General features: G+C 39.1%; 1 protein-coding gene across 4 annotated transcripts in view; it reads right to left on the reverse strand.

The window, feature by feature from the left end:
- u2surp (U2 snRNP-associated SURP domain containing) overlaps positions 1 to 13,728 on the reverse strand; it is an 88,202-nt gene that overhangs the window by 30,532 nt on the left and 43,942 nt on the right. For all 4 annotated transcript variants that reach the window (XM_048542443.2, XM_048542446.2, XM_048542444.2 and 1 more), the window contains 8 exons: positions 13,647 to 13,713; positions 13,400 to 13,557; positions 11,053 to 11,215; positions 9,029 to 9,108; positions 6,747 to 6,834; positions 3,350 to 3,484; positions 3,146 to 3,202; positions 232 to 391 (listed from right to left, as the gene is read on the reverse strand). In XM_048542443.2, coding sequence (XP_048398400.1) covers positions 232 to 391; positions 3,146 to 3,202; positions 3,350 to 3,484; positions 6,747 to 6,834; positions 9,029 to 9,108; positions 11,053 to 11,215; positions 13,400 to 13,557; positions 13,647 to 13,713 — 908 coding nt within the window. The remainder of the gene's footprint in view (positions 1 to 231; positions 392 to 3,145; positions 3,203 to 3,349; positions 3,485 to 6,746; positions 6,835 to 9,028; positions 9,109 to 11,052; positions 11,216 to 13,399; positions 13,558 to 13,646; positions 13,714 to 13,728) is intronic.

The raw sequence follows: 13,728 nt of genomic DNA on the forward strand, positions 1-13,728 counted from the left end.
GATCTGATGATATAATGCAGGTGGTGTTACGTCTCTTTGTACATCTTCACAATTGTCTGATTAAACTCCTGGAATGATGGACAAAACCATCTATTGCTAGTTTAAACTTTAATTGAAATCGCTGTGCCCTTATTTCCTTTACACCAATATGGGACACAGTAAGCCATGGTGCCTGAACTGGATAGTATTTTAAGTATAAGTAAAGCAGCTCTTAAGATCAAAACCACTTACTCGGAACACCATCAAGGTCATCATCCAGCACCTTCATAGGAACGCCGTCAAGATCATCTAGACCAGAGCCCAGATCAATTGGAACTCCATCCACATCCTCCAATGGGGCGCCATCAAGTTCGTCCTCAACAGGTGCTCCATCTAGTTCTTCAGACTCTGGCTACCAAACATATAATCCACATTATTACCATTACTACCTCAATTATCACACACCAGAATCATACCAGTGGGTTGTACAGTTCAATGGGTTTGCGATGACTTATTTCAGAGACATTGAGAAATAGATCAACTACCGAACTACGTAAATGGTGTCAGGAAATACAAGAATATAGAAGTAATTATATTTGAAACATTCATATATGACTTGCAAGAGTAGTTTGTGAATATTATTAACAGTTGCTATATTGATTTTGCAACTTCCTTACAGAATATGCACCAACCCAAAGACTTAGAAATAAAACATTTACACACAATGATCATATGATGGTGCTTACAAATAATACTAGAACCTATTCACACACCTTGGAGGAAAGGGACGTATTATAAAAATACAACTGTACAAGTCTTCAACTGAGCACTGGTGGTCACCCTGTACTGAATTACATTAAATATTATGATGCAAAATTTGGCTGCAAGTTAAAATTCCATGATTGACCAAGAAAGTCTAAGATGAGGCAAGTTTCCAGAGGGGTAATCAGCTCAAGATATGGTCAGTTGGCACAAGGAAATTCTGTTCAATTAAAAATTTTGTTCTCTATATTTGGTAATGTTTCATTTTTTTTAAGGAACATAGAATGGAAGTGAACAATAAAAAGTGTCACGAGATCTTTGAAAAAAATTTATGGATGATAGTGAACTCCAACCAGTGCTTCTGAGTGCAAGAATAATTACTTACATTTATGTAATATTTCATAGCTTCTTCAGACTGTGATAAAAGAGTCACATACAAAAACTAACTTGAAAGTGAAGTTACTATTGCTAAGTATGGAAACCTGCCAAACAACTGCTGGTGCTTATATCTCGAACATGGCATTAATATGAATACATTGACTGACTGATAACTCTCACTTATTAAACCACAGGTAAATATCCAAAACTTAAAATATAAAAGCAGAGGAACTCAGTCATCCTGCCCTGAATGAATGGAAGTGGGTCTTTCCACACAATGCTTATAACGATTCACGAATGACCAGGAAAGAAGCAGCTTGCCTTCGATAAAATGCGCGCTCAATTAAAATGTAAATAACTTGAAAATTAGACCGATTCACATTTGTTGTGATAAGAAATGCAAAGCCATCAGGGTAAATCTAACAATAACTTGCACTATCTGCATTTACTCAATTGCAACAGGAAATCTAAAGCTGTCATTGGTGCCTGCTCCTCCACAGCTCCACTTCTATTGTCTCCACTGATAGATTTGGCACTGAAAACACTAATGGCGTGAACTTAAAAGCAGTGACACACCACAAACACCATAAAAAGTCAGAGCTAGTGCTTTCAGCAGCTTTTCGGTGGCTTATAAGTGAACGAGCTTTTCAACACTGAGTAGTGTAGTACTTTACTCCTTAAGAAAATTAATATTGCAGATCTTTAATTATTTTTCCATCTTAAATCTCAACACCATTTCAGAATCTTTATTTTGCTTATTGCAGATGATTTTAACACATTTTTATATAAAATTTCTCACTTCCTGGTTACAGACTGCATCTACCAATGAGGATACTTCTAATTGGTTGAAAGCTTCAACGCTGGTTACCCTGTTGAGACACCACAAATCTCCTGGAGATGACAGACAGAAATCTTAGTCGAAAAGCCTTGCCATTGTATGGCATTGTTTTCAATGAAACAACATTAGAAATGAATTTTGTTATAATAAATGGCTTGATTTGAGTTAAAGCAACCCAGTTGGAAGTCTTTACTCCAGATCAAAGAGAAATAATTGGCCATTTTGGTACATTTGAGTCAAGATATTTATACTAATTGTTTGACTCATGGAGCACTGAAACCCAACTGCCAGCACATTCCTTCCACTACAGTGGTAACACAACATGTATGAGTATTCCTAGAACTCATACAAATGGGTCGTAGTTCTTCATCAAACAAATTCATACCTGAACACTTCTCTTAATTCTGCACTGTATAACGAATTCAGTAAAAATAAAATCCGAATTTAGATTTAGCTTTTTCATGCTTTTCCAGCCCTAACAATCAGGCATAAGTTACATAAATTAGAAAGCAAGCATTAAAGAAAGAATTTGCAGTCATTTCAGAGGCATAGAACTGAAAATAGGAAAACAATGTTGAACTTGTATAGAAATATTGATAGACTACACTTGAAAGAGTCTGGAACACTGAACAGTTTTGTCCCATGTTATATAAAGAATATAGACATACTAGAGCAGCTCTAAAGATTTATTAGAATCATAACAACACAGATTATATCCATCAGGAAAGACTGAATAGGCTCTGACTTCTTTCCCTTGAAAAGGGAGAACTGAAGGAGTGTTCTGATAGACGTCATCAAAATTCTGAAAAGCTAGACATATAATTTGTATCCACCTGAGGGAAAGCTCAGAGCTATGGGCTGAGCCATAAATATAAACTCCACACAAATAATTCTAACAAGGAATTCAGGTGAAATCACTTTAACCAGTCAATTAAAACATGGAGCCTTGTTACCAGCAATAGCTGAGGTGAATAGCAAATGTTAATTCATGAAGAAGCTAGTAAAGCAAATAAGAGAGAAGGGCAAGCATTAGGTGATAGGATCAAATGAAGGGTGAGGCAAAAAAACCAAGATGAGCTCCAGAAATTAAAATCCTAAAACCAGTCATCATCTACAATGTTCACGAAGACATAAAAGCACATACTAAAAGCACAGTTAAAATGTATGGATTACCACATAGTTAGTTACCTGTCGTTTCGAAATGTCTTTCATTTCTTCAACATCGACAAGTCCAAGGTAAATATTCTAGGGATTAATGACAAACAGTGTCAAAAAAAATGATAAATTCAAAGAACAATTATACATCTTAATGCAAATCCTGGTCAACAGCAAAACAAACTAGTGTAATAAACTAGTGTAATATATATAACTCTAACAGGTATAAATAAGTACCTGAGGTTTGCAGACTTCTTTATTTTCTTCCTCAAGATCTACAAGTCCAAGAAAGATATTTTGGAGTTTAATGAGGAATGGGTCAGGGTAAATTGTCCAATCTTCCCATGCTCTAAAGCAACCCATCACTCTTTGCTGTAAAACAAATGGGAATACTTCAACATATTACTACCAATTGGAGTGTCGAAAAGGCTTTCCGGTAGCTAGTTAATAAAATACTGATCAAAAAGGTTAAAACTTACACTTGTAAAATTGAGTCTGTCTTTATGAGAGTGGAAACTTAAGCTTTCCCAGCCCAAAACCCATCTACATTCAATCATTCAAGCAGATTAGGACTGTCACTTCAATTTCTATTCACATTTACTCGACACACCTACTTCAGTTTTTGTGTTCACCTTCTGTCTGCTAGCTTATTTGCTTTATCCTAATAGGGTTCATCTTATTTCTAGGAGACAGTAAGAACTGCAAATGCTGGGAGCCAGAGTCAATAAACATGGAGCTGGACAAACACAACAGGTCAGACAGCAGAGGAACAGCAAAGTCAACGTTTCAGGCCAAAACTCTTCATCAGGACTGGGGAGGGGTACAGGGGCACTGGAATAAATAGGGGGGAAGTGGCGCTAGGGAAGGGTAGGTGGGATGGTGATAAGAGGATGCAGGTAAAGGGTTATAGTCAGTGGGAAGGATGGAGTGGATAGATAAGTAGAAGATGGACAGGTTAGGTGAGGTCAGGGAGGTGGGACATGAACTAAGACTGGGGATGGAGGGGTTTTGAAGCTGGTGAAGTCAATATTCAGGCCCTTGGGCTGTAAGCTCCCAAGGCAAAATATCAGGTGTTGTTCCTCCAGTTTAAGTTCACCCTCACTGACAGTGGAGGCGGCCAAGGATGGATATGTCACCAAGGGAATGGGAGGGGGAGTTAAATGGATGACAACCAGAAGGTTGGATTGGTTGGTGCGTGTAGAGTGCAGATGCTCCACAAACTGGTCCCCTGGTCTACGTTACAGAGGGGACCTATACTGAGAGCATCGGATGCAACACGTCAGGTTGAACGAGGTGCAGGTGAATCTCTGCCGGATCTGGAAGGATTGCTTGGGGCCTTATACAGAGGTGACAGGGGAGGTGTGGGGCAAGTGTTGCACCTCTTGCAATTGTGTGGAAAAGTAGGTGTAGTGGAGAAGTTGGTGGGGAGTGCAGAGCTGACAAGGGAGTTTTTTTTTGCCAGGAGAGTTGGGGGGCGGTGGGGGTGGGCAAATCTTTCTGCAAGGAGAAACAAAAACCCCAGTCCGCTTTCCACAGGGAGAAAAAATACTCCCACTTCCTACAAACCAAAAGGGTGGCCATGGGCAGCTGCATGAGCCAGAGCTATGCCTTTCTGTAGGAGTGGTGAAACAGTCCCTCTTCCACAACTACTCTGGCACCATCCCTCACCTCTTTCTCTGTTATATTGATGACTGTATTGGAGCTGTCTCATGCTCCCATAAGGAACTCGAGCAGTTCATCTTCTTTGTTAACACCTTCCACCATGCCCTCAAATCCACCTGGACCATTTCAGACACCTGCCGCCCCTCACAGGGCCTCTGTCTCCATTTGCCGAAACTGACATCCATTTCAAACTCACTGACTCCCACAACTACCTCAACTACACTTTCTCCTGCAAAAATGCTATTCCATACTCTTAATTTTTCTGCCTCCACCTTATCTGGTCCCAGAATGAGACATTCTACTCCAGGACATCCCAGATATTCACCTACTTTATAAACCATAGTTTCTGCTCCTCTGTAATTAAGGTTGCCCTCAACTACAACTCCCTCATTTCCTGCACCTCTACTCTCAAACTCCCTCCCCCAGTCCTCTCATACCTACCACCCCACCAACCTCCAAATGCAATGCATCATCCTCTGACATTTCCGCCTTCAACAATCAGACCCCACCACCAAAAATGATATTTCCTTCCCCAACCCTGTCCGCTTTCTGCGGGGACCGTTTACTCCGTGACGCCTCATCAATTCCACACTCCCCATCAATCTCTCCACCACACCTGGTATCTTTCCCTGCAGCCTGAAAAGGTGCAACACCTTGCCTCTCATCTCCGCCCAAGGTCTCAAACAAACCTTCCAGATCCAACAGAAATTCACCTGCACCTCATACAACAGGATTTATTGCATCCATTGCTTCCAATGTGGTCTCTTCAATATCAGGGAGACCAAATGCAGACCAGGGAACAAGTTCGCAGAGCATGTGCACTCTGTACACACCAACTAACCCAACCTTCCTGCTGCCATCCATTTTAACTCCTCCTCGCACTCCCCTGGTGACACGTTCATCCTTGGTATCCTCACTGTCAGAGGAGGCCAAACATAAACTGGAGGAACAACATTTGATATTTCATCTTGGGAGCTTACAATTCAAAGGCCTGACCTTTACCTCCAGCCTTATCCCAAGTCCCAACTCCCTGACCTGACCTAGCCTCACTTGTCCATCTTCCTACTCACCTTTCAACTCCACCCTTCCCACCAATCAATCGCCATAAGCCCCTACACACACCCACCTATCACCATCCCACCCACCCCTCCCCAGCCCCATCTCTCTCTCTCTCTCTCTCTCTCTCTCTCTCTCTCTTTCTCTTTCTCTCTCTCTCTCTCTATTTCTGGGCTCCCCTCTGCAGGTCTGATGTAGGGTTTCGGTCCAAAACGTTGACTTTGCTGCTCCTCTGATGCTGTCTGACCTGCCTTGTTTGTCTAGCGCCAAGTTTATTGGCTCTTTCACCTTATTTCCTTTGTCGATATTTCTTCTCTATTCAATGTCAGCTTGTTTTTCTGATTTTGTTGTTCCCACCGAAATGTTACTTGCTCCAGTGTCACTGGCAAGTAAAATGTGCAAGTAAAAATTTGACTTATTCCTCATACCTTGAAGATTGTAACAATCATTTAATTCCCCAAATTCAATTGGGATAGTGTTCTGCAAATATTTGTTTCTCTACATCCTTAGTCCTTTCTCATGTTTCAGCTTGGGGGAGTATCAGGATAGAGCAATAGCTCACTTAATCCTGCGGCACGTAATTTTGCAATTCTTTTCCATTGTCCTACATCAGCACTCCTGTATTGGTCACTGATTTGCAAACAGAAGCAAATTTGCTCAAAAAGCAATCTTAAAACTTTAAGTAAAGTAAATCAAGACTGAGTTGATAAAATGTTTTAACTCCCCATTAAAAATCAAGCTGCAGTTTTAATGTAGAGAATTACAAATAGTTAAGCTACATGTAGAATTAAACACAGTTAAAAAAAATTCCAAAACGAGAACCAGAGCAATAATCTATTCAGAAGCTGATTTTGCTACCTGATTGTTTGAAACATTTCAAAATGAGTATGACCAAATGGCTTAAAGAAGTCATTACCTTAAAATTTTCAGACTGCAAGTGACCTTGTATTGACTTGTAGGTTGCATTAAGATTTGCAAATATCTGGCACAACTTAGATTCAAAACTGCAAGAGAAGCATAAATAATAATGTTTGCCAAAATAAAAATTAATCAATATTAGAACGTTATTTGCGAACTTCTGTCCATATTAAGCAGAAATATTTTACACTATTTGTATCACTTATATTTGTAATGTACCATTAATGCATTAAAATGGCACAGGCACTTTGTACAACTTAAGAAAATTTCACATGAAGCAGCATTAGATTGATGGTGAAAAGCCTGGCAAAAGACAAAGAGCGTGTTGGAGGTAAGGGAGGTGAATCAGTGTACAGACCAAAATTCAGAGTTTAGCACTCAAGCAACAAAAGGCAAGTCCACCAATACTGAAGCAATTAAAATCAGGGATGCTCAAGAGATCAGAATTAGATGAGTATAGATTCCCTAGGAGTGTTAGACTGAAAGAGATTACACAGATAGGGAGGAGCAAGGTGAGGTGAAAAAAAAGGATGAGAATGCTAAAGTGGAGGTTAAATTCTCAAGAGCCACTACAAGTCATGAAAAATGCTGTTGATTACTGAACTCGCATTGGTGTAATTAAAATGATAAACTGAAGACTTTTGAACGACTTGATATATAATTTTTGATGTAACTGCAGGTGGAATGTAAAAATCACCATGGTCACCTTTTAATCATTCATTGAACATTTTCATACTGTACCTAGTGTACTATTTTTTCATGTAAATGCTCACAAAAGGCATGCATAAATTTGCAAACTGTGCATTAAAAATTTTGCACAAAGCAAAATAAATCCGAAAATGGTTCTAGCACAGCATAAAATACATGTTTCAGCTTGGGGGAAAAGTCCAATCACAAAAGTCCAATCATTAAGTTGCGTGAACAAAATGTGACACTGACACCATTATATATATTAAAGTCAAGGCAGATTACAGGGCTGTCTCAAATAATTTAAGTTTAAATTGAAACTTCTTTTGCTATTATAGCTAAGCTAATTTTTTCCCCACCATTCATTAGAAGTTCATCAGTTACAAATGCTGTTGTCCTCACATCCTTCGAAGCCTTTCCTGAACACACCTTTTCAACGAAGCAAATAGACAATCTTCTTAACCACTCATTTGTTGGTTTACGTTTTACACACATCTCTGTGCAGCAGTTAAAAGTTGTTTTCCACATTTAAGCAAAGTTGATAACTGCAAGCTATTCCATCTGTTTCTCATCAAACCTTTTACTTTTAGCATCTGGTTCCTTGATTTTAATAAATAATCTGAAGACTATTCATACATGTATATCCCCTAAGCACTTAGCACCTTTGATGTGGAATTTTGACTTAACTTGCCGCAGCTATAGAAACACCATAACATTTGCTATTGATGAAATCAGTCTGAGGTCATAAATTGGATTCATAACATTGATATTGTTGGATATTCCATAACACGTTATGGAATTCACGTCAAATAAAGGAAGTTCATCAGAAAATTTGGCTAAAACATGTTTGTATGCCTATGAAAAGAACTTCCCTCAATATGAAAGTTTGACTACTGTATTAAACCTCCTGCAAGATTAAAAAAAGCAAGGACAACAACAATTCAACAGATGACTCTGAGCTAACAGTGCACATTACACTAATATTCCCACTTTTAGATCTTCAGAAAAATATACATATGGAACCTACTCCCTAAACCCCCATCAGGAGAACAAAAATAGAAGTTGCAGGAAAAGCTCAGCAGGTCTAGCAGCATCTGTGAAGAAAAGTCACAGTTAACGTTTTAGGTCTGGTGACCCGTCCTCAGAACTAAATCCCCACACATGCAAAAAAAAGCAATGCAAAACTGATTTTTAAAGAAATTTATACTTTGGTAATCCCTCCTTCTGTGTATTTTTCAGATTTAATATCCACGTTTTTTCCACTGCTCCATAAAGCTCTTAATCATCTTCTGAATGTGTGTGGTGATAAAGAAAGGCAAGATGCTATTGTAATATTTTGGACGTGGCAAGACATGACAGCAACACACAAAACAGATGCTGGAGGTCTGAAATCAAGAAGTGCTGGAGAAACTCAGCAGGCCTGGTAGCATTTGTGAAGACAGAAACAGAGTTAACTTTCAATTACAATATGAATTCTTTAGACCTCATGACAAAGCAACTAATCACACCCAGAAAGGACAATTTCTCTTAATTATTCATGAAGTCAAATGAGATAGTTGGGTGAAATATTCAACTAAGACAGCAAATACTTACAACTTTCTGTAGTATGATGCATTTGAAACTTTAGCAGAAGAATTGTACAACACGTCTGACACCAAATAAAGTCTGGCAATCTGGAATTAAAAGAATGCGATTTTACTTTAAAATGAACTGTTTGGTTTTCAGTATGCCACTGTGGCATAAATTGTGACTGAAGTGACGATTAACACTAATACCCCTTTCGACTGTCATAAACAGTTAAAGGAAAACCACAACAGGACAGGACCAGAGCAGTGTTTTGCTGAATTAAGATTTTTTTGGAGCCGTTTAAAGGATAATTTAATAATCATCAGTACATGCAGGAAGCAATTTACCTTTATGGCTGCATTCAGTTGATTTAATCTCTTCAGATAAAGTCAAGATTGAATCAACTTGATAAATTAGCAAGAATCAAGCTTACTTTGGTTCCCAAACAAAATGTTAACGTTTCCAAAACCATAACTTTGGAGACAATAGGTGCAGGAGTAGGCCATTAGGCCCTTCGAGCCAGCACCACCTATTCATTACGATCATGGCTGATCATCCACAATCAGTATCCTGTTCCTGCCTTATCCCCATAACCCTTGATTCCACAGGTGAATTGTGTATACTATGTCCTCCTTTAAAGTTGTCCAATTTAGCACTGCTTCACAATGACTGGTGCCATCATCAAGTGGCTGTTCCTGCTTTCTAACTCTCCAACTGAAGGTTGCTTCCCAGTCACAAGTTTCAATCTGTGACCTCTCCCCATCCATGTCTGAACCTTTGACTTGCAGTCTGTCACCAGAGTGTGGAGCTTGAAGCATTAGTGTTCAAGAACTGCACCAGGAAGTTTTTGACAACTAAACTCCAGAAACTCACCTTAAGCTGCAGTGTTGGGGAGGCAACTACCTAGTGGCATTATGAGTGGATTGTTAATCCAGAGATCCAGGCAATGTTCTGGAGAGCTGGGTTTTCAGATTTTGTTCTGGCAGATGGTGGACTTTGATGACCATGAATCCAAAGATGATTGCCAGACAAACCCACCTAGTTCAATACGGTCCTCTAGGGAAGCAAAATGCTATCCTTACCTGGTCTGGCCTACATGTGATTCCAGACCGACAGCAATGTGTTTGACTCTTAACTGCCCTCTGGGCAATTAGGAATAGGTAATAAATGCTGCCCCAGCCAGTGACATCCTAATGCGATAAATGAATTTTTAAAAAAAATTTACTCCGCAGCCACTTCATAACCTTAGTGCATAACACAGTACATTTCTGATTGTTATAAGAAAGAGGCCCCAGTAACCCTCTTGCTGGACCACCCACTCCAAAATCAGCTCAAATGTGGTGAAGTTGCTCATCTTGGAACAGGGTCTTTGCCTTCTAGCCCTTCTGCTGGTTGGCATGGGATCAGTCAGCCCTGAGTTCAGTTGTTTAATCCCCACTCCACCCCCAACCTTCAGTGTTCTAGTTGGAGGTGGCATGCAGTGCTAAGATCTGCAGGGATCAGACAGTGGAAGATTCAGGAAGCAGCATCAGCACTGAACAGAAAGTGCAGTACTCTTGCTTTACTAAAAAAAATTGTTTTGTTTTTAAGGGGGAACCCATTGTATCATAAAGTAGCTGCTCATTTATCTACAAATTTCTAATACGCATTTAGGAGTCAAGGTGAAACAAAAACAGGAATTGCTGGAGAAATTCAGCAATTCCAGCAGTATCTGTAGAGAGAAAGCAGGGTTAATGTTGAGTCCTTCTTCAGAACATTTCAAGTAAAGTCAGTGGACTCAAAATGGTAACTCTGCTTTCTCTCCCCAGATGCTGCTAGAGCTGCTGAGTTTCTCTATCAACTTCGATTTTTGTTTCAGTTCTTCAGCATCCACAGTTCTTTTGTTTTACTTTCATGTACAAAAACTGTATGATGAGGGAACCAGAGATACTTATAGTTGGTACTGAAAAACTCTGCATCCTGATGGCCCAAAATATTTGCTATATTACAAGTGGATTTCACAAAAGCACTTCAAAATAATGTCATATCTATGACAATTAAGGGGAACAAACCTTTTTAGGTAATGGAGTCTTCAATATCGACAAAGATTCTGCGATACATTCCACAATTTCTTCAGCAGCCTCAGCATGATTCAGGCAAAACACCATTGCATCACCAATGTCATTTTTACGTGGAGTCAGTCCCCGCAAGAGTTCCTCCAATTTATCCCTTTGACTTAAATTAAATGTTAAACATATTAACAATTATAAGTAACAATAATCTTCTGTAATTTCCATTTAATTATTATTTGACAATTTTAAATAAAACTGGCATGTCAAGTATAGAGACAATACTCAATCATTATTTACAGCCCATTGAAACTGAAGAATTAACATCTTTTGATGGTCAATATTCTTGGATGTATTAAGGCACAGTGAAGAATTAAGCTGCTGTTTCAGCATTCCAGGGAAATTGCAATTCATACATTTCAAGATACTGCTTCTCTTCAAGCAACCTACATATCAATTTGATATAATTTGACAGAAAGCAAACAGTTGGCACAACCTTGCCTCAATTCAGTTACCAGTCCGTTCAATTTTAAGCAATAAATTCTCACTTTAATATATTTCTTGTGGCTTAATTCAAATGATTAAATATTTTTAAGCACACAAAGTAACAAGGCACATCGCATTAACGTTTACTAAATAACACCAAAAGGAAAAACTTTTACCCACTGGGCTGATTAATTTCCCAGTTCATTAGTCACAAGCTGAGGAGGAGATTGGCAATGTTTCCAGGAAAATCAAATGAAGGCAATTCTGTAAAAAGGCTTGAAAATGGGAGGGATACAATGGATCAATGAGCTCAAGGTTGAACACTAGAAGGCAGCAGAATGAACATGATGGCAACGGGCATCCCAGGGAAACAAATGACAGATTCCACACAATTGTTGTGGCTGGACATGAGCCATCAGGGGCTAGAATATTAGAAAACTAACATAGATGCCAGAGGTCTGAAATAAAATATAAAATACTGGAAACATTCAGCAGATCAGGCGGCATCTGATTTGAAAGTAACAACATTTCAGGTTTTTATTTAGATATAGAATTAAAAGATTTAAACAGTTTCTAGGCAAATTACAAAGCTGGGGAAACAACAAAAGGAAAGATTTGAGTTGAAGGTGTAAGTAATTAAATGATAGATAGTGACACAAGGCAAAACAGGGTGGAAATGCAAAGGAAAGAAACAAAAGACGGGTACAGAACATGACCACCTCCTTTCTGCCTTGCGCTATCAATCCTTCTTGTTATTTGATGAATCCTAACCACTACCTTATTATACACCTTCTTTTTAATTCTTGTCTCTCTTCTCCTTGGCTCTGTGACTTGCTTATAAATTGTTAGATCTCAAAATTCTGCTGACGGAAGATCAAAGTGAAGCATCAGTTCAGAACCGGTCTACACTGATGCTGCTTGCCAGGCAGAGTTCCAGTCGCATTATATGCCTTTACTTTTAGAGGGCGATACATTAAATAGAGAGACTTGAAAATGAGTGCAGGTCAGGCCCTGAGTAAGCTGCAAACAAAACACAAGTAGTCAAGGGCCCCAGTGGGAGGACAGTAGAAGCCAGGCTGGTAAATTCAAGTTAGATTACTCCAACATAGAGGCAGCAACACTGGAATCCTGTTTCTAGTGTGGCAGACAAACTGGGAATAACACAGTAGTCAATCATGAGCTGCAATGACCTGACTGGTACATTCTGTGACAGTTAGTATAAGACAGTCTAAAAATAGCACGTTGATATACAATAAACTAATTCTTTTAAAATTCATTCATGGGGTGAGGGTGTTGCTTTCTAGGCCAGCATTCATGGCCCATCCTAACTGCCCAGAGGGCAGTAAAGAGTCAACCATATTGCTGTGGGACAGGAGCCACATGTAGGTCTGACCAGGTAAGGACGGCAGTTTCCTTCCCCTAAAGGGGATGGGTGAATCCAGATGGGTCTTTTCTTGACAATCAGCAATGCATTCATTATTATCGTTACACTCATAATTCCAGACTTTTTTTAAAAAATAAAGTGAATCCAAATTCCATCATCTGCTGCGGCAGGATCGGAACCCAGTCCCTGGAGCATTCCTGGGTTGCTGGATTTACAGTGCAGCGATAATACCAGTTGCCCATCGCCTCCCCCTAATTACAAGGCACCACAGCAAAGGAACTAGTACCCCAAGGATTTAAGTAAAATCTTAACAATAGTTGCTTTCCCCGGCAGGAAAAACATTTCAAGATTTCAACAATCTGTTATACTCTCCCATCCTTATTTTCTAAAGCTTTAACTTCAGCTGATTTGTAACATGGTAAATTAATCCAAATGTTTCTCAAAATTATTAACTATTACAGAGTACTTGTATAAACTTACTCTTCCTTCAACTGCCCCTTTTTCACATTCTCCTCAACACGTGAATCTGTTTCTTCTAATATTTCTTGTAAGTATGGGTTCAGAGGTGGCGGTCGCCAAAATGATCCATTCTTGAACATACGGAAATCCAGAGTTCGCCACTTGGTTGGTGAATCTCCCTGTTAAACAGGTAGCATTTTACACAGGTCAGTACAGTAGAATCTTAACATGTAAATATTCATTATTTCTGAATATTAAACCAGTATACCTGCAGTATTGAATACAATTTCCATCTGTAATAAACATGTGCTGGGCTTTGATTCTCAAAAAGGAATCTGAAAAATATAACA

Source organism: Stegostoma tigrinum, chromosome 14 (genome assembly GCF_030684315.1).
Source record: "Stegostoma tigrinum isolate sSteTig4 chromosome 14, sSteTig4.hap1, whole genome shotgun sequence".
Lineage (NCBI taxonomy): Eukaryota > Metazoa > Chordata > Chondrichthyes > Orectolobiformes > Stegostomatidae > Stegostoma > Stegostoma tigrinum.